This window comes from Felis catus, chromosome C1 (genome assembly GCF_018350175.1).
Source record: "Felis catus isolate Fca126 chromosome C1, F.catus_Fca126_mat1.0, whole genome shotgun sequence".
Taxonomy (NCBI): domain Eukaryota; kingdom Metazoa; phylum Chordata; class Mammalia; order Carnivora; family Felidae; genus Felis; species Felis catus.
In genome coordinates this window covers 153,643,319-153,664,845 of record NC_058375.1, presented here as the reverse complement: position 1 = coordinate 153,664,845, position 21,527 = coordinate 153,643,319, and the positions used below count along the sequence as shown (strand labels likewise).

At 36.4% G+C, this 21,527-nt stretch overlaps 1 protein-coding gene across 3 annotated transcripts in view; it reads left to right on the top strand.

The window, feature by feature from the left end:
- GRB14 (growth factor receptor bound protein 14) overlaps window positions 1-21,527 on the top strand; it is a 117,871-nt gene that overhangs the window by 38,349 nt on the left and 57,995 nt on the right. The window contains exon 1 of one of the 3 annotated variants that reach the window (XM_006935323.4): window positions 16,008-16,240. The exons of the other annotated variants lie outside the window; for them this stretch is intronic. Within the exon in view, the coding sequence (XP_006935385.1) occupies window positions 16,178-16,240 (63 nt within the window). The 5' untranslated portion in view covers window positions 16,008-16,177. Of the gene's footprint in view, window positions 1-16,007; window positions 16,241-21,527 lie in introns of those variants that run through there. 3 annotated transcript variants of the gene reach the window in all.

Sequence of the window (21,527 nt, the reverse complement as noted above, 5' to 3'; positions counted from 1 at the left end):
ATATCCGTGTTTTAAAACAAATGTTTAGAATTTTTCACAATATTTATTTCATTCAGTTTTGCAGATTTGAGTTCTCTTACATATTCTCCATTATTTGTCTTCTATTTTCTTAAAAACATTAGTTGCAATTATTTTGAAGTCCGTATCTTGTCACTTCAATGTCTAGATCTTTTTCCATGTCTGTTTCCCTCCTGTTCCACCCTGTCCCTGTCACTTTGGATGCCAGTGGGCTTCTTATCAAATGTTGGACATTGTGTATGAAAAATTGAACAAGTTCTAGATGAAGTCACATTCTCCCTGAGAATATTCACTCTATTCTCTGATCAGATGAATAACCTCAATACATTAGTGAGAGTAGCTCAGAGGGCCAAAGATAACTGCTATAATGAGGAGTAATGGGTGGTATAGTTTAATGATAAAAGATTTAAAGCTAGGCAAATTTAGAAAAGAGGAAGGGAGATGTGTCTAAAAAAGAGCAATGAGGAACAAGAAGAACTTATGGAAACAGGGCCATTGGGAAGTATGGAACAGTGATCTTCACTGATAATCAGTTGCAGTTAGAAGAAGGAGAAATTGAGAGACGTGGTTGGATTTTATGGGATTTTGTTCCTGATTAACTGTGAGATCCAGAGGAATGGTAAAGGATTTTAGTAATTGGGGAAATGTGGGTGATGAGATGAGAGGAGGTGATGTACATATCCTAAGTAGAGAATATGGGGCCCAAGAATGGATGGCCTAGGAGTTCTGGTTTGAGTGACTGACATGAACAGGGAAAAGGGCATAAAGATATTAATTTTGAGGGGCTCGGACAGATAATCATGGTGAAATTGTTAAGGAAGGAGAATCTTTGTATAAGCACTCAGAATTCTGTTCTCCCATTAACTATTCCAGTGACCATTTGGAAGGAGAGGTATGTGGTCATGGAGATCAGAAGCTTCCACTTCATTCCTAGAGTGTGTTATCAGAGATAAAAATAAATAGATTGATTTTGAAGATACTTAGGAAGTAAAATTAGCAGGACTTGGTGAAAAAAATGGATATAGGACGTGAATAGTGGGGCATGTCAGAATTGCTACCAAATTCCTGACTTATGAACCTAGATGGCTGATGGTGATGTCATTGACTGAGCTGGAAATACTAGAAGAGGATCAGCTTTGGGTGGTAGACAGTGACATCATGAGTTTGATTTGGATTTTCTGAGTTCAAGGTGCATTTGAGTCATTCAAATGGGGATATCACACAGCCAATTAAATATATGGGTATACTGCTTCACAGAGATATCTGAGCAAGAGATGAAGTTAGTGAGTATCTTCCTATAATGTGGTAATTGAAGGTTTTGGTTCGAATAAGCTGGCCAAAGGAGAGACAACAGGGAGAAGCTTGCCAAGACTGTCCACATGTTACTGAAGGGTAGATAGAATGGAGGATGAAAAAAGTCTGTTTTCCTTAGCTTCAAGGAGATCATTGGTGACAGGGTGGGTTAGGACCTTCAGAGTAGAGCCCTTAGATTAGATTTGGAGAACTTTGTTGGTAAAAGAAAGAAAAGGTAGCTGCTTTAGCTGGAGGGAAACTTTAGCATCCTTTGTCTTTAAATCTGAGAGCTTCAATATGTTTAAAAGCCAATGAGAGGAATTTGGGTGAGAAAAGCTTAAATACTAAAAGAGAGAAGAGAATATCAAGTAAGGCTCCTGAGAAGCTGGCAGGGAAAGAGGGATGTATTAGTTTCCTACTTTGCTGTAACAAATTACAACAAATTTAGTAGCTTCAAGCAGCACACAATTTCAGAAATATGAAGCCAGGGTGTCAGCAGGGCCTTTTTCTTTTTGGAGACCCCATTTCCTGGCCTTTTCTAGCATCTAGAGGCCACCTGCATTCCTGGGCTCTTGATCCTGCATCATTCTGACCCCTGCTTGTGCTTTTACATCTGATTCACTTTCTCTCTGCTTCTGCTGACGCATTGCCTTCCCTAGCTCTGACCCTCCTGCCTCCCTCTTATAAGGACCCTTGTGAATACCTTGGGGCCACCTGGATAATTCAGGATAATCTTCCCTTATCAAGTTTGTTAATTTAATCACCTCTGCAAAATGCTTTTTACCATGTGAGATAACATACACAGCTTCCAGGGATTAGATTATGGACTGTTTTGGCCGTGAGGAGCATTATTCAGCCTGTCACAGGAGACAAAGAGATAGTCTTTAGAAGGTAGAAGGGACCAGTTTCTAATTTAATGAGAAAGCTAGAAGGTAGCTAGAAGGTGCAAGATATAGGTAGTTCTGTGTCTGTAGTGGAAATATATTTTGTGGCTGATGTTCACTGTTTGCTCTTTAAAATCAAGTTTGTTTCACTTGCTCCAAGGCAGAAACAGAGACAGGAGATCTGTACCTGAAGATCTGTACCAGAAGAAAGTACCACCCAAAAAACTAGAGCACTCCTTCATTTAGCTAATAGCTAATAACCTGCTGGGAACCCAGTGGGTACAGGGATACAAAGATTTCAACACACAGTGGTTATTATCTTTCTGTAGTTGGAGGTTTTCACAGTGTGCTGAATGATCATTTAACCAGAGGAGTTTAGAAAGGATTCCTGGGAACTAAGTTATACAAGATGATCTCATAGACAATTCTAATATTTGCTGATTGTATAAATAATATGTATTTCTTAAATACAATATGTTTTATTTTATTTATTTTATTTTTAATTTATTTTTAATTTTTTTAAATAAAAAAATTTTTTAATGTTTACTTTTGAGAGAGGGCAAGCATGAGCTGGGGAGGGTCAGAGAGAGGGGGTGACAGAGGATCTGAAGCAGGCTTTGCACCGACAGCAGAGAGCCTGAAGCTGGGCTGGAACTCATGAGCTGTGAGATCGAGACCTGAGCCAAAGCTGGCCGCTTAACTGACTGAGCCACCCAGGCATCCCTATTTTTTAAAAATTTTAAATATTTATTTAAATAATCTCTCCACCCAAAGTGGGGCTCAAACTCATGACACTGAGGTCAAGAGTCAAATGTTCTTCTGACGGAGCCAGCCAGGCACCCCTTAAATAAATGTATTTTAAAGAAATGGGTATTATATCCATAGAATGTATTAAATGTCAATACCAGAAATTCTTGCCAAAGTAAAGAATACCGTAAAGATTCTTAAGGAGCCATTGGCAGTATCTGAGCAGTTCAGAGCTCATGGCACTCTACTTTTATTAAATACTTGACCTTTAACTTGAGGAATTTCATAGCTTTTTTTTTAATGTTCATTCATTTTTGACAGAGAAAGAGCATGAGCGGGGGAGGGGCAGAGAGAGAGGGAGACACAGAATCCCAAGCAGGCTCTAGGCTCTGAGCTGTCAGCACAGATCCTGATGCGGGGCTCGAACCCACGAACTGTGAGATCATGACCTGAGCCAAAGTCAGACGCTCAACCGACTGAGCCATCCAGGCGCCCCTTATAACTTTTTGTATTTTGATTTTGCAGGAATAGTAAATAATTATAAAAATAAATGCATTAAAAATAACCACTCATGATCCTATCTCTCCTTAATTTCAGTTTCCTCCCTTGAGATCACATTGTTAAAAATTTGGCATGGATTCTTCTAAGTTTTTTTTCTACGTTCTTATACTTAGTGGGTGTATATAAAACTTTAGGTATTTTCTTTGTTTTTACACAAATAGGGTCATACTAAATTATTGTTGTGTAATTTAAAAAATTCAACAGTGTGATTTTACAATCTTTTTTGTTAATCCATACCTTACTACTATCAGTTGCTATCTAGAATTCCATAGTCTGAATGCAATGTATTTCATTAATATGTAACCATTTTCAATATATAAATTGTTTCTATTTTTTTCTACTAAACAGTGATGAGTGAACATCCTTCATTTATATATTTATGAACATCCCTTTATGAATATTTAGGCTACTTTGTTGGTAGAGAACAAGAAAAAGAGTACTTATATCAAAGGTTGTGGCTTCTTAGGATTTTTATAGATGCTGTCAAATTTCCTTCCTTAAAAGTTTGTTGTCATTTATTCTTTCATTAGTGTTTCAGAGTACCACTCTTTTCCTAACACTGGTGTCAGTATTATTTGACATTATCCATCTTAAATTTTTGTCCAGTACTGAAAATGCCTTATTTTAACACACATATCTCTTATTAGTAGAAATATCTTTTCAAGTTTTTAGATTCAGTGGTATAATATGTTTATGTGTGTTTAAATTGTGTGTCCATTTCTGCCCATAGTTCATTTGGGGGTTTGTTTTTCAGTTAATTTTTAGGAACTCTTTGTGTATTCTGGATATTTGTCCTCTCTTAAGTATGTTGCATATACATACCCTCAGTCTATGACTTGCACTTGAGTTTTATGTATGTCTTTTATGCCATAAACATTACAAATATTTGTGAGTTAAATGTGTTAACCTTTTATAGGACTTGTAGATCTTAGTAAGGCTTTTCCCACCACAAGATTATTAAACCATTTTTTTTGGTTATTTCTTCCATCATGTTTATGAGTTAGTTAATTTTTAGAAATTTCTCTTAGTGTTCTAATTTTGGAGTCCATTTTAATATATCAGGTTAGGTAAAGAAACCTGTACCCTTAGTTTACTCAAATGCGCACAATCTTTTTTGAATGTCTTACCCTTTCTCCATTGATTTTCAACACCAGCTGTTGCATATACACATGGATGTGTCAGTGCCTTTTTAAGAAATGGATGACTGCAGCTTTATATTATATCGGGTATATCAGGTATGAAAAGACACTCCTCACTGATCTTGTTCTTCTAACTTCCTTGGTTATAATTGCACATTTTCTTTACTCTGAAACAGTTTGACTAGCATAGGAAATTATCTCTTTGTTAAAGGTTACATGGAATTTATCTGTGAAAAAAACTGTCTGGGACTGGCCCACCCTTTGGGATGGTGGCTCTTTGACAGCTTTCTTCTATGGTGACTGATGTCTTCAAATTGTCTGGTTTTTTTGGATTCAATATATGTAGATTATACTGCCCTGGAGAATTAATCATTTCATAAAATGGAAAAAGTAGTTTCTCAATATTCTTTTAATTCTTTATTTCTCTGGTATTATTTCTTCTTTTATATGTTGGTACTTTATTTTATCTCCTAGATTTGTTTCCCTAACTATCTATTTTATTTTTGTCCCCAAAGAACAGATCTTGTTTGTTAGTTCTACCAGTTTACTTTCTCCCTTTGTCTTTATTAGTTTATTCCTTCTGCTTTGCTCAGGTTTAATTTAATGATATAGTCTAATTTTTGGATGCTAATGAATTTGTTTTCATTCTTGTTTATTAATAGAAATGTTGTTTAAGGCTGTGAATTACAATATGGGAACTGTTTTAGCAGTATAAGATGTGATTTATAGTGTTTCCATTGTATTCCTTATTACTACTATACAGATATTCTGCCACTTCTGTTTTTTCTTAGTTATGTGAAGAGTCTTAAAATTTTTAGATGCTCCCTAATCCCAGATTTAGTAGTAATTTTCATGTTGCTGTATTGTGATCAGAAATTGTTGTCTGCACTCTTTCCAGTGTTAAAATTTTGGGGGGTTTTATCTGTGACCTAAAATGTGACCAAATTTTTATTTTTAAAATCACTTTCTTAAAGAGAAGTTACAATCTCTGATTTAATCTGAGAATTCAATATGTGACAGTCAAATCTATATTATTAATTATATCAGCCTATTTCTATTTTCTATATTTATAGCTACTTTTTAATCTGCTTGTTCTTTGGGGCACCTGGCTGGCTCAGTCGGTAGAGCATGTGACTGTTCAAGCCCCACGTTGGGCATGGAGCCTACTTAAAAAAAAAAAAAATTCTGCTTGTTCTTCATGGTTTGAGAGGGTTGGTTAATAATGTTTCTATCTGATTTTCCTTATAGTTCCTTTACTGTATGCTTTACAAGTGTGTATTATATGACAGTTAGATATAAACAACATATTTTATTGTGATTCACATCATTCAGCATTATGAAGTCATCTTCATTGCTTTTTTAGTGCTGTCCTGGGTTCAGTCTTACATGATATCGACCACTGTGTTCTTTCTTTCCTTCCCTCCCTATCTGCCTCTCTGTGTTCTTTCTCCACCCCTTCTTCTCTCCTTTTTTCCCCTTTCTCTCCACCCATTCTTTTGTTTTCAAACTCAGTTAGTTATACCGATCTTTCTCCCACAGAATAGAGTGGAATCTGCTTAATAATTCAAATGCAAAGTGTTTTTTTTCCTTTCAGTGAGTAAGTCTGGCTGTATTAAATACTGAGATAACATAAAAGTTTAGTATGAATACTGTTATTTTATTTTATATTATATTTTAAAACTTACAGCTTTTGGAAAATAATTCACAATGTGTTCTGCCTTTTTAGCATTGTGTTCTTTTAATTAGAAAGGTTTATGTTTCTGTTGTCATGACTGCAACAACATAAAAAACCTTAATCCTCTTATTTATTTAAGGATTTATTTATTAATCCTCTGTAAGGAGCGATAATAAACTTAATATTTTTCCTCTTCCTCTTCCCTTTTCTACCAGCTGATTTTAGCATTATAAAATAATTTACTTAAATTCTTTTGTGGTTTATCAGTTTTAAATAATATCTTTTGATCTGAGTAACATTCCATGTTTTTCCTCCTTCGACTTTCATCTTTTTTTTTTGTTTGTTTTATGGTTTCTGCATTGTTAAGGCTTATACTGCTTGTATTTTATTATAGCAACATAATGACATAGTGATTTAGTCCCATAAGTAGTTTTGGTATTTATTATAGTCCTTTTACTCTGATTTTTCCAGCCATCTCTTGAATGACTACAGTTTATCTTCTAGTAAATTCCTCAACAAAGTCCCATGGGAACACGATTTTATGTGTTTGCATATGTTCAAAACTTTTGAACATTCGCTGTTGCCTTTATAATGAATGAGTTTGGCTAGATTTTAAAATCTCATTTATATTTCTCTGCTCAAGGATTTCACAGGCATTACTCTATCCAGTGGTGTGACCAGAGGCAGTGGGGTCCACCTAAGCGTGTTGTTGGCTGTTGTGGATAAATACTCACCTGGTGGATCCCCCGCTTACAGCTACTAGAGCTTTTTTTGTCTTGATGTCCAAGGATTCTTTACATTTGAAGTCCAGTAACTTTGATAAGGTATCTTACTGTTTACTGTTAAAAGGTGTTTCTTGGGGGAAGTACGCCCTTTCAATAGGTGTTTTATTAAAAAAAACATTTCTTATATTTTATCTTCATGAATGTATTCTTTTCGATGATTTTGATTTTCTTCTATGGAGATTCCAGTTATAGGTGTGGAGATCTCCTTAACTTGTCTTTAGATCTCTGTTTCTAATGCTTCTTAAATTTAAAACAGTTTCTCTTCTCTCTTTGGCTGCTCTTCTTGTATCTGTCATCTGTTTACCTTACCTCTGATCTCACTGTAGATTTCAGTACATAGCAGTTAAATCTCTTGAGCTCTGCCAGCCAATGTTTCATCTCCTCTTATTGTTGTGGTGTTTATTCCCTGTTGCTTTTAATTTTCTGGTTTGTGGGTGAACATACATGATTTTGCTTCATTCCTTTTTACTCTTGGTTTAAATTTATGCTCTCAAGTTTTATCTGAAATTTGGCAGAACTTTTCTTGCAAGCAGTCTTCTGCCATTTGTTTTTCCTGTACCTTTTCTCCTTTCTCTCCATTATTAGGATGCTTGTATGGATTCAGCAGTGGTTCCATTATATTGTTCATCTTCAAGGAATGGGTGGTTCTTGGAACATATTTATGAGAAGGAAAGTCAAGGTCCAAGTACTAAACTAAGAACCTTTTTCATTTCTGTGTTTGATTTTTTTTCAGTCTTTAATTCTTCTATGTTAATGGAAATGGGAAAGTATAATTTTTTTAAAGTTTACTTAATTTGAGAGAGAGAGAGAGAGAGAGAGAGAGAGAGAGAACGTGCACAAGTGGGGGAGGGGCAGAGAGAGAGGGAGGGAGAAAATCCCAAGCAGGCTCTGCACTGTTAGCACAGAGCCCAATATGAGACTCAAACTCACAAACTAGGAGATCATGACCTGAGCTGAAACCAAGAGTCAGACGCTTAACTGACTGAGCCACGCAGGTGCCCCTGAAATTTTCTTAATTTCATCATTTCCACTGCTACAGAGGCATGATGTTCCCTGCAGAGATGGATTTCTGACTTCCTTTGGTTTTTATTATTTTTCTCTGCCTTTAAAAAAAAAGTCTTTATTTGTTTTTTAAGTTATCTCTGCACACACCATGGGGCTCGAACTCACAACCCCAAGATCAGGAGTCACACACTTGACTGATTATAGGTGCCCTGGTTTTTATTATTTTCTTGAGGATTTTTGTGCTTATGTTCATGGAGGATATTGATGAGAAATAGGATTATGTTCTGATACCAGTCTGATATTCACAACTGCAAGTAAATATGAATTCTTCTCTCAGGAAGCATTAGAAATTTTATCTTTTCTCTTTGGAATTGTCCCATTTCCCACTATTTATCTAACGTGACTCCTTTTTCATTGAAATCACTTAGCCTTCTGTGGGTCTTTTTAGTTTAATTGTTTATAACTTTCATTAGCTCGGGGAACTTCTGCCTTTTTCTTATTTCTTACACTTTTTTTTTTACTCTTTCTGTGACTCATATTTTATTTGTGTTTATCTTTCTGGGTTGTTCCTTGATGTTTTGTTTTGTTTTTTCCTTTTTCTTCTTTTCTTTGACCTTTACATTATAGGAGACTCTCTCTCAACTTTATCTTCCATGCCACTTAATAGTTTTTAGTTTTATTATATTAATATGTTACTATATTTCCATACTATTTATAATATCTAGGAATGGTCTGTGGTTCTTTGATCTCTCCTGTTAACACAGCATTCTATTTTATCAGTGGTGTAGCACCTTGAATCTTCACCTGATCTAAGGAGTCTGATTAGACTTAAAATTCTAATTTTCTTCTCAATTATTGCTGATATTTTGAGAAGGGGTTTATTTTTTTGTTCATATTTTTATCTTTTTCCCTGTTGTCTATTTTCTTCAAATGTTTAGTAATCCTTGGTTGTCTGTTTATTAATGTGGAATTACTCATTTAGATGTTTCCTTTTTTTTTTTCTTTTTGGGGAAGTTTTGGTTGCCTCAGATTCTTCATTCCTTTACTCTTCAGTATTTACGTAGTATTTATAATAAACTTCTATTTAAAAAATATATGTATATACACTCTAAACTTAATTTCTTCACCATCATTTCTCTGATACATGAATTCCTGCTGTAATTGCATGTGTTCTTATCATTCTCATCCCAGTGACCTTCTAGCTTCTAGAAATTCTTTTTCTTTTAATTTTTTTAAATTATATTTATTTTTGAGAGAGAGAGAGAGAGAGAGAGAGAGAGAGAGAGAGAGAGAGAGAGAATCTGAAGCAGTCTCCAGGCTCTGAGCTGTCAGAACAGAGCCCGACACGGGGCTCGAACTCACAAACTGCAAGATCATGACCTGAGCTGAAGTCGGATGCTTACCCGACTGAGCCACCCAGGCACCCTGCTTCTAGAAATTCTTTTAATGCACTGCCGATTGAAGTACCTTTCTTATATCCCAGAATCGTTTAAAAAAATAGGATTTCTTTTTTCTTACCAAGGAAATACTTCTTTTTTTCTTGCTCCTCTTCCTTCTTCTTGTCAATTTAAGGTTTTGGGAGCATGAAGAGAGGTAGGTGCTGGTTTTCTGTTTCAGCTCGCTCTTGATCTTATCTCTCCAAAATTTCAAAGACTATTTTTCTTCAGAAAACCTTAAAATATATGAAATACGAAGGGCATAGACAGGATGTTTATCTTTTTTATAGCCTATACTTTTGTTAATTAAAACTTATATTGCAAGCTCATATATAAGAAACAATTAATGACTTTTGTATGTATTTGGCCACTTGATCCTGCTGTTTTTACCTCCTTGTCATCTTTGAAATCATGGCTCCTTTCTAATTTGGTAATTTCCATTTCTCTCTTGAACTCACTTAGGTCCGTCTCACTGTTTTCCTAACTTCTAGTTAGGATTCTCAGAAATAGCACACTTCATCTTCTACTCTGAGGCAAATTCCCATCTTAGCAAATATTGCTACCTTTGCGGATGAGAGTCAGATTCTTCCGCGTGACGTAGAATGACCATTCTTGTCTGGCTCTTCCCCCCATGTTTCTCCAGATTCATCTTTGTGTGTGTTTTGTTTACCTGGAACTACCTTCATTCTGGAATCTTTTTCTCACTCAGTGTTAACATGTCTGCTGTCTCATGGTGAAGTTAAGCTCTTTTACTTTTATAGTTCCACCACTTTATTTATAGTCATTTACAGAACTTAACACTTTATTGAAATTATTTTTAAGTGTCCATCTGCCCTCCTGTAGACCGTAGTCCCTTAGTAGGCAGGCATAGTGCTCCTAGAAACTATGTCAGTTATAGAATACATAGGCACTTTTAAAATGCTTTGAATGAAACTTGGTTTGGTAATATTTACAATCACTAGGGCTTATAACTCATCCAGTAATTTCTTTTAAAGAAGAAATTTTCTATCAGATTTTAAATCAGTGAGAAATCCTAGCCATTCCTGATAGAAGGAAATAGCTGTCAGAGTAGAGGGAGAAATAGGATAGAGGTAGATCAGATCAGCCTCATCAAGTGAGAAGCCCGATGCCATGTCACATACACAGGGAAGCAAAGCCCTTTAGTAGAGTAAGATAAGCTGGTAGAACTTGAGGTACTGAGTTTATGTCTAAATATCTAGACCATTAATTGCTATCATAAAACATTTTAAGATTTATCTGAAATTGGTGTTCTTAGGGCAGCAGTTAAATGTAGTGTTTACGTTACTGACCACTAGTAGAACTATGTCAGGTAGCAAAAGAATATCCAAATGTTCCTGTGAAGAAGACTGTGTGCTTTTGTTCAGAATAAATCATAAGGCTAGCAATTGTTAAGACGAGAAAGGAGGCTTGTCCACTATGTAACCGGAGCGACTAGTCTTTCCACATTGATTGTGACTGAACATAATGCCTACTGTGTACAGAACGCACTCTGCTAGGTATTCTGGGAGCAGCAGAAGAAATAAGAGACTGGGCCCCACCCTTAAGGACTGTATTTTCATTAGGCAGAAAACCACGGCCTATGGAAGGATTTATTAGCTATTAAAACAATGGATTAGTCTGTGCAGAGTAAGACATGAGCAATAGGAAAGTTTAATTTTTAAAAATGTGCAGGGGTGCCTGGGTAGCTCAGTTGGTTAAGCATCCCACTTCGGCTCAGGTCATGATCTCGTGGTTCGTGAGTGTGAGCCCCGGCATTGGGCTCTGTGCTGACAGCTCAGAGCCTGGAGCTTGCTTCGGATTCTGTGTCTCTCTCTCTCTCTTTGCCCCTCCCCCACTCATGCTCTGTCTCTCTGTCTCTCTCTCTGTGTCAAAAATGAATAAACTTCTCTCTCTCTTTCTCTCTCTCTCTCTCTCTCTCTCTCTCTCAGAAATAAAGACTAAAAAAAGTTTTTTTAAATGTACAAAATAAGGAGTAGTATAATTTAGATGGGGGAATGACTTCTTGGAGGGGTGAGTATTGATCTGAGATTTTGTGGGAGATGATGAACCTGGAGAGGCAATGAGCTGCCCCAGAATGGGAGGCACGATAGCACAATGTAGAGGGGGAAGACGAAGGGGCAGAGCAAGTTATGTTTTGTGTAAAGCAGGTGATTGGTTGATTTCTTGGCCAAAGAAGTATTTGTAGCACTTACTAATCAAGAGCCATTCTTCTGGCTTATAGCATTTGATTTTTTTGGTATAAAACCACTGGGTAAGTCAACATGATGGTAAATTAGACCTGTTCTTACCTCCCAGGAGCCCACATTCTAAATGATAGAAAGTGCACACACATAAGAAATAGTAGCTTGACTCAACTAGTGTATGACAAAAGGTAAAGAGAGAGGATGGAAAAGATGGATATGGTTGGAATCTGTAAAACAGGATTAAACAATACTTGCTTTACCGGGTTGTCACAATAAAATAAAATAACATATGTAAAGTTCCTAATCCTTAATAGGTAACTTATGTGCGTGTATTGTGTCTCCCTTCTTCTCCACCGGTCAATTCTAAGGTAAACTTGTGGGGAAAAAAAAAGAGAGAGAGAGATGTTCGAAAGAACAGGATCAGTGACACTTTCTGAAGAGGTATGTCTCGTCATGGGCCTTGAAAGATTGGTGGGGTTTAGTGAGCAAACGTTAGGACCAAAGAGGTAGACATACAGAATGTGCTTTTGGGAGCTACAGGAAGCTTTGTTTATGTTGAGTGGGAGAAGTTGGAAAGGCTGGGAACCTAGAGGTTGGCTGGTACCTGTATAGAATCCTCTTCTGCTCTGATCCTACCTTGTACACTACTCTGACTGATGGTTTACATGTTGTCATGGGTCAGCTCCTTTGGTAAGCAGGAATCAGGAGCTATCAACTTTGAATTCCCCACAGCAAATAGCATAGTATTTTACACCTAGTAAGGCCCTTCGCACATATTTATTGACTTAGTAAAGATAACACATGCTTAGGTACATCAGAAACAAGGACTGTATGGTGATATTTTATGCTAATATTATATCAAATTATATAGTACAATGTGGGAAAGAATATTGTAGCGTGGAATAGTGGGGTGTCCTGGAGAAGGCCAGATCTGGGTTTCACCGTGGCTCATTGACTTACGCACTTTGTGAACCTGGGCGGGTTCTTTTGCAATATGTACTTATATCTGAAACCATTTCTTAGCTATCTGTTCTTCTGGCCTTTGTTTCCTCATCTATTGACTAGCTAGTGCCTACCTCATAGAGTTGTTATAAGGATTCAATGAAAACTAGCTCAGTGCCTGGTTCATATTAGGTGCTCACATATATTGTATTAATAATCATAATAATAGTTATTTTTTGATATTCTTAATCCACATTGAAACCTTGATATGCATCTTTTGAGGGGCAAAATGTACTCTATTGCTATCAAAATACTGAGCAAGAACCAAAGTAATGTGCAGTGCTGTCCTATATATTTCATTGTGGATCCTGCTGTATTAAGCTCAAAATCCTGTTTTATCAAATTTCAGTTTTGGAAATAAGGACCTGAGCCACAGTCTAAGGAAAAGGGGCATCTTAGGCCCCTTTCTCTATGACAGCAAAGCATTTTCAGCAGCTGCCTCGGTCTCTTCCAGGCCCACACAAGCTTGGTTTCCTTGACCCTCACAGCAGTTCTAAAATTGTTGGCCATGGGTTTTTATCCTCATTTTGCAGAAGCTGAAATATACTAAGGGTCAGGTGACAAGGTTAGTGAGTGTGAAAGTCATTTATAATAATGGTAAAAAAGGCATAGGCTAAAGTTAAATTTTGAGTCAGTGTCTATAATAAGTAAGAAGTAAGATAAAACACAGTCAATATGAACACTTGGAAAGGATCACTGAAAAAGGAGACTCTGCCTGTCTTAAGTGTGAATGTCATCTCATTAGTCTTTTTGCCTATTGACGAGGAAAAGGTGTATGTAAGTTTCATTTTTCAAAGACAATGACCTTTTTGGCAACATAGAGTCACAAAATGCCACACTTTGCTCGTCATGGTTTTCACTGGAATTTTTTAAACTTCAATTTTCGAGTGTTCCAAAGAGATGACCTATCACACGAGTTGTCTGTCAAGTGTTTTTTTAAGCCCTTATAGGGCAGGTATATTGCACTGCAATAAATATAGATCCTGGGCATCATTTTGACTTGAAGGATTTTTTTAGTGTTTAAAAAGCTCTATAGCGTCAAGTGAAACAGCATCTTTGACTTCCCACTCACCTAGACCTCAAAATGCAGACTCTGCTTTGAGAACCTCACTTTGTATCCCTATCAGCTATCAAGTTCTACGTATTCTTTTCTCCTAATCACTTTTCAAAGAAAATATCATTTCTTCCTTGAAGTGGTAATCTCACCTATGATGTATATAGTTTCTTCTACCTTGGTGCATCCTTGATACTTGACGTCTCATCACTATTAGACTCACCTAACCCAGTACTGGGTATGATTTTTTTTAAATTTAAAAATGTATGGGGGCGCCTGGGTGGCACAGTCGGTTAAGCGTCCGACTTCAGCCAGGTCACGATCTCGTGGTCAGTGAGTTCGAGCCCCGCGTCGGGCTCTGGGCTGATGGCTCAGAGCCTGGAGCCTGTTTCCGATTCTGTGTCTCCCTCTCTCTCTGCCCCTCCCCCGTTCATGCTCTGTCTCTCTCTGTCCCAAAAATAAATAAACGTTGAAAAAAAAAAAATTAAAAAAAAAATTTAAAAAAAAATGTATGATCTCTATCGCACTTTGAGATAGTGATCATGTCTTATTCAACAATATGGTCCTACCACCTAACACGCTGCCTAACATATAGTGGGTACTTTGCCTCATTATATAGGGACATGAACTGCTTTGATGATGGTGGAATTCCTTTTTTGAGACCAGAGATAACACATCTTTGCAATATTCAAAGACTAAATTGAGAAAAGGAGAAAGAAAAAGCCAAATACTATAGATAATAATCTTGACATTACGTAGTTACTGTGGGCTCTGTTACTGCTGGCCTGCCAAAAAAGTGACTCAGGGTTAAACCAGAATCTTTCACTTTACAAATGGTAACTCCCATCCTAGTATTACTAGATTTTTAATGATATTTTTTTATTTTAAAAGGCCACGATAAACCTAATTGGATAAGGATCAAATGAATGCCCCAAATTAGATCCACCTGTGACTTTTTATATTAAGTGGATTTCCCTCCCTAGCTACCATTGTGAGGGATCTATGTAGGTTTTGAAATTCAAAGTAGGGAACCCTAGAGTTTGTAGTGTCTCTTTTTCTTTTCAGGAACAGGAGATCACTGTGCATATAAAACACACCCAAAATAAAGCAGTAAAGTGAACCCTGCTTAGTAGCAGTCCAGATAATGAAATGGAAAGTTTGTGTCTGAGATGCCTAGAATCTTCCATTTTGCCTTGTTACTATACAACAGCCACCTTGTAATCTAGCAATTACAAGGAGTTTCCCTTGTACCGAATACAGTGGGTTATTCCATGTGTCACAGTTGAAGAACACAGAGTAGATGCTTGTTAAGTCATCAGTACAGCAGGGATCTTATAATTACAGTAGCTCTGATTAGTTTCAATACTGTGATACTTTTTATCATTTTGAGTGTTTCTTTTAATCTTCATTTAGACTTCATTGAAAACGTTCTTGTTAGCCACCAATGATTTTACTTTGACGCTCCTCCAATCCCCCCAGATGTTCTACTTTTCAATTATTTTAAGAAAAAAGGCAAAATGCCTGTTAAAATTTTGAATTTGCATTGAGCAATGGTTATTGTTTAAATACTTTTAATTGAATGAAATATGCTAGGTTACACAGGTCTGTGCTTTTTAAAAACTGATAAGCATTTGCAATTCATATATTGTGGTTTAATGCCCTTTTTAAATTTAGCATTATTTTTAGGTTGATTGTTACGGTAATATTTAACAGAAATACTTAAGTGTGTAACCTCAAGGATAGCTGAAAAGCCCATAATACAAAAATTTTAGCTGTTAAAGAAATGAAATGCATCAATGAATATTAATAACCTTTTATATAACACGTAAATTAGTACTTTGGGACCAATTCTAACCTCAGGATTTTTTGTGCCTTATATAATATGTAGCAATCGACCCATTTATCAAATTTATGAGTTGCACAAGTAAATTAAGTTCATCTGCATATTTAAGTTCTTTAAATAGACCAATGTAAACAGTTTCTTATCTGCCATATGTTGAAATGTTTTAGTAAACTAAAGACATAACTGCTTAGTCAACAAAGATGGCATTAAATTGCACTGTTTTGGAAAAAAAAGTTAAGTGAACTAGATGCCTGTTAATCTGGTTCTTTAAATATCATAAACAAAAGTATCAGAATGTGTTTCCAAGGACAAAGGCGGAGTTTTCCCGGCTTTGATTGGTTGCTGCCTTGTCCTGTCCCACGGCCATCCTTAATTGGCTTTGGGTAGATTGGAATCACATAAGCAGAGTGACATTTATTACTTTCCTAGTTTCTTTGCACTGAGCCCTGAGATTCCCAAGTAGTAACTGTAAAAGATTTCTTTCATTTCGTCCATGATCTACAAGAGGGGATCATTCTACGAAGAGCAGGCATGAGTCTGAGTGCGAGAAGAGTCACTCTGCCTGCAATAACGCCAATAGTCCTACAGAAAAGGGTATGTGACTTCTTTTGCCTTTTTTTTTTCGTTTTGCTGTTTTTCTTTCTTTCTGCTACCGTGTGTTTATTAATATGTTGGAAACTTTAGTTACATATCCTGAGAGAGATTGTCATTCATTGAGGCTAGAGGTAATTAAAGGGTATATTATTGAAATTAGACAAAAGGGGGAAAATGCTGTGCTAGAATGTCTCTGTGGTAAAAAAAAAAAAAAAAAAAAAAAAAAACAACCAAAAAAACTCCATGGAAAAGCAGTTTGGTCTCGATTTCAGGGCATTGTGATTTAGAGAGTATTTGAAGCTTTTGCTTTTTTTTTTTTTTTTTCCTTCTGTAACTTCAGGCCTCTTTGCCTTTAGTTCAGTAGAAAATCTGCTAGCTATTATGTTTTATATTTGTGTACTGAGAAGCAGTTTCTTTGTTTCCCTATAATTCATAATACATCCATCTTCATTGTTGAATGGACTATATAATTGTTTTACTGTTTAACCATATGGCACCGGTTTATTAGCCTCTGGTTTCTACCAATTTCTATTGAGTTGCTGCCTATTTGCTTAAGAAAAACTTTCCATTATATTCCCTTGTGAAAGAGGTTTCTGTTAATTATTAATGCAATCAATCCTGTGTATGAAAATATTGTATCTTTTGGTTTTTTGTAAAGTTTATTTCCATGTCTTACTTGCAGCATCGTATTTTATAAGGTAATAATAAGTATAACATGCGATGTAGTATTTATAATACTAAACTTTTCTGGTAAATACACCAAATAAGAACAATGCATTTAAATCCTTAAAGAATCAAATCTCCAGTATAGAAAACAAAAGCACCAACCCACATTTTTGGCGATATGCTTTCTGAATGGTTTTGGTGACGCTAGAAACTAATGTTTATTTCCGTACCTGACTTTTAATAGTTAACTGTTAGTTAGCTATTAGTGTATTCCGTAAGTCAAAGGTCATGGTTTAATTTGTTTAAATATGACAAATGTAACAATTAAGGTGTTTTTTTTAAAAAAAGAAAACTATCTTTTTTATTGTTTTTAATTTTTAGGTTTTCAGTTTATTTTCTTACACAGTCAACCATTTATTCACTAGGGACATTTTATTTGGCATTGGAATTGTATATGGTAATTTTGCCAACATTTGTTCTTTATCTTTCTTCATGTCTTTTTCTCTCATCTTGAGCAAATTTAATTGAAAATACTTTGCTTTGAGCTTGAATCTTTATTTTGATTTAGACTTAGCATTAATAGTGACTGTATATATAGATTCCCTGACTCACTGGAATGTGAAAAGTATACTAATATGTATCAAATGTGTGTTCTTATGTCTGAGTCCTTGATCCAATTGATATACCAAGAAGCTTCCATCATGTTCTTTTGGATGACATGCTGGTGTGGTAGGAAGCATACTACCTGAGCTGTCTGTTTACTAGCTGCGTGACCTTGGGCAAGTCACTTAAGCTCGCGGTCATTACTTCTTCACCTGTAACATAATAGCTGAGGGATTTTCATTAAAAGCTTTCTGCAGTCTTACCTGTGTCTGTAATTCTGTGAATCAAATAATATATTTTGTATTTTCATAGTTAAAATATTTAAACCATTTTTTTTAGAGTATTAAAACATTAGAAAAAGATGCTGTCATTTTCAAGGACTTTGAGCACTTAATCCAGGGCACTTCGTATGAATAAAACTCGGCTAGAAAATCCAGTACTGACTGGTAAATAGCAGAACAAGAATATTCTGGAAAGCTGTGATTATAATTGGTGTTAAGTCTGAGCTGCCGATGGTCACATCATTGTGATTTCTCTTGGTCTCTTATAATAAGCTGCTTGTCAGGTTTTTATTATAATAATTACATAAGTAATTGTGCCCAAGTCCATGTTATTCCTTTCCAGTGAGTACACATATTAAATTTCCACGTAATTTAGGACATCACCATTTGCTGAAGGTACTTACGCTATTTCTTTGTCCTGGCATTTTAACCCCTAGAAGGCCCCTTATCTAGAAGACTATCCCGAAAATCTTAACATCTCTTACTTTAGGAATTGGGCATTTTTATGACTAGAAAACATCCATCTGCTCTGGTTACACCATGACTTTTTTTTCCCCAAGATTGAAAATTATTCCATACTTGTAATTAACTTGTCATTTTCCATATGCACCATAATTTAAGGTGATCTTACAAATTGGTACCAGCATTTCTCAGAGTGTTTTGGGGGCAGCTTCTTGTTTTCCTAACAAGGTAGCAAGTGCCTTTTGCGTAAGTTTGCCATAAAGTTTGCTCATCCTGCATGAGGGGCTCTTGAAAAATAATTTGCCAGTTGGAATCCTAATCATTTGGAAGGCTGAGGGCATTTCTGAAAATGCTTAATAGCACTAGGGAATAATTTTGTTATCAGTCTGTGTATATGATCTAAATGGCCTTAAGATTCTCCTGAGAGTGGCTGGGAACTTGAACTTTAAACATGGCCCATAACACAGTATGGGTCTTTTTTTTTTTTTTTTTTTTTTTTTTTTTTTTTTTTTTTTTGTAGAAGATCAAATACACTTTGATCTTTGAGGGACAGGGATTTTTGGTAGATTCTCTATCAAGTGAATTTTTAGGGAAGATATTTTTTGTGTTCTCCAATTCTATTAGGGTCTTATTTCCTTGATTCTGGTTCACCAAGGTTCTAGTGAAGAAGGGTTCATCATATGTCTCAGAAATGGTTACATCCTCACCAAATGCTCTGAATGAATATTTTACCTCATAGCATTTTTCTCAGGGAACTACTAGGTTATATCTTTTTTTTTTTTTTTTTTTTTTTTCTGATGAGAGAAGTCTGCGTCTCTTGGGTGTTGAGTGACTTATGCAAGGTCACTCAGAAGGTCAATGGCAAAGCTAGAAATAGAATCTAGGTCTTGTGACTTCAGTGTGTTTCTCCTAGATATGTGTTACCTCCTGAAATTAATATGTTAATGAAATTGCCTTATGGGGTGTATAATTGCCATTCAGCTTCTAGTCTGGAATTAGCTTAGGCAAATCCTTTCATCTCTCTCTGCACCTCCACCAACTCCCATATGTTCTAGTGTAGAAAACATTTTATTCAGAAAGCAATTGTCAGCAGCAAAGAGTGTGTGTGTGTGTGTGTGTGTGTGTGTGTGTGTGTGTGTGTGTGTCTGAGAGAGAGAGAGAGAGAGAGAGAGAGAGAGAGAGAGAGAGAGAATGAGCATTTATACCCAGAGCTCTAGATTGGTACAGTACATCAAGAAACTATTTTAAGGTCCTAGAGAATTAACAAAAGACTCAAGCATTGTAAAATATATATTAAGTGTAATATAAAATTCCTATTCTTTTTATAGAGAGCCTTCAAGATCAGAAGGCCAGATGTCCATTTTCTGATTTTATGGGTAGGCATGTTCTAAGCCTCTATCAGATTTATAGAGTTTTGTGAATTATGTTTACAAGCATTTCTCCATTATTTATCCATACCACAATTATGAGATGTTCGTAAGCACACAAGATCCTAAAGCATCTTCTGAAGTCTCAGAGAAAGAAGGGATAATTTCTTGAATATATTTTCCTTAAGATTCAAATCCTTTTGAAAATCTGAAATTCATGAGTATAATATGGAGCAGCGCCATTTATCCAAAGATTCAATTCTCTGTCTATACAAGAGAATAGTTTATGTTATATTCATTTCCTTCCTCATACAGTTAGAATCATTGCTATGACTTTCTAAAAATAGTTTTGTAAAAAGTGAAAGAATACAGATTATCATATCACTATTTTGCCCAGAAACTTTTAAATATATACAGAATCAGTCCAAAAGTGTGTAGCATTCACTGAGCTTCAGGGCTTGTGTGCCCCGTGGCTTCTTCCCCAGCTTCCTGTGAAGCCTCCACTCAGTACATGGCTTTCTTCCTTGTGCTCCAAACAGTGTTTGATGTTTGTCCTTCTGTACTTCTGCCCCCAGTTTTGTGCTCCGTGGCCTATAGACAACTCCAGGATTCTGTTTGCTTTCCCAAAGGCTGTTTGTTGTCTGTGTCCCAGCTCAAGCTTTTAAGACTTTCTCAGCACATCTATCTTGGTGGTGTCTTGATTCAGGATCAGTGGACATGCCTTTGTTGCTTACTTCCCAATCCAGTATGTACTGCCATGTGACATCAATTTTAGTATCATCTTTTATGATACTGAAGTCTCATTAGCCATCCACAGTTACGTATCTTCTGCTTTCTGGCTATTCAGAGTTGACTTTTAGTGGTCTCTGTGTTACCGTGTGTGTGTGTGTGTGTGTGTGTGTGTGTGTGTGTGTGTGTGTGTTAATGTATAGGTCTTGTACTATCTGGTTTTCAAATTTTGCTGTTGTTGTTTTTATTTTTGTCTTACCACTAGATTTTAAAAATTTAAGAGACTCCTTAAATAAAGTGCTTTGTCAGTTACGAGCTGAATTTCTATTTCACATACCCAGAAAACTGAAATGACAGTGCATTAAACGGGGAGGAGATTTATTTTTCTTTCACTTTACCAGAAGACTCAGTCTAAAACTAATGTAGCAGCCCCACAATGTCCTCAGGCAACCAAACTTCTTCTTGCTTTCTGTTGTATCTTCCTTAGTGTGGGTCTCTTTTCCTTTTATGGAAAGAGGAATGCAAATCTCCAGTCATCCTGCTCACATTCCTGGCATACAGAATGGGAAGCACCAAGGGCGTGCTGGCCTCCTCTGTCAGATGTTAACTGCCACCCTGAGGTAACCAGGAGCTTCTGCTTCATCTTACTGGCCAAGATTCTGTCATGTGGTCAGTCCTGGATACAGGGGGAGCCAAGAAGTGGAGGCCTTGAGCTCCACACACTGTTCTTCTCGTTAGAATCAGGACTCTTCAGGAAGGGAGAGGGCAACAGTGATTCTTGGTGGGCAGCTAGCCATCCCCACCACAAGTGCCTCCAACATATTAGACATTCAATAAATATTTCTCCCTTGGATTTTTCTTATTGTGTTTTCAGGTACAAAATATGGCTTTGCTTTTTTGTTTGTTTGTTTTAAAGATTTTATTTTTAATAATCCCTACACCCTACATGGGGCTCAAACTTACATCCCCGAGATCAAGAGTCTCATGCTCCACTGACTGAGCCAGCCAGGCGCCTGTCTCTATGGTTATGCTTTTTGAACAAATGTATTCTGTTACTTGTATGGGGGTAGTAGAAGGTATAGTAAGTGGGGGAGAGAGTAGATTTCCTGAGCAGGGGAGGGTAATGGAGACCCACAGACGGCTGGCTTCCTTGGTTGGAAGGTAAGGTTGTGAAGTGGT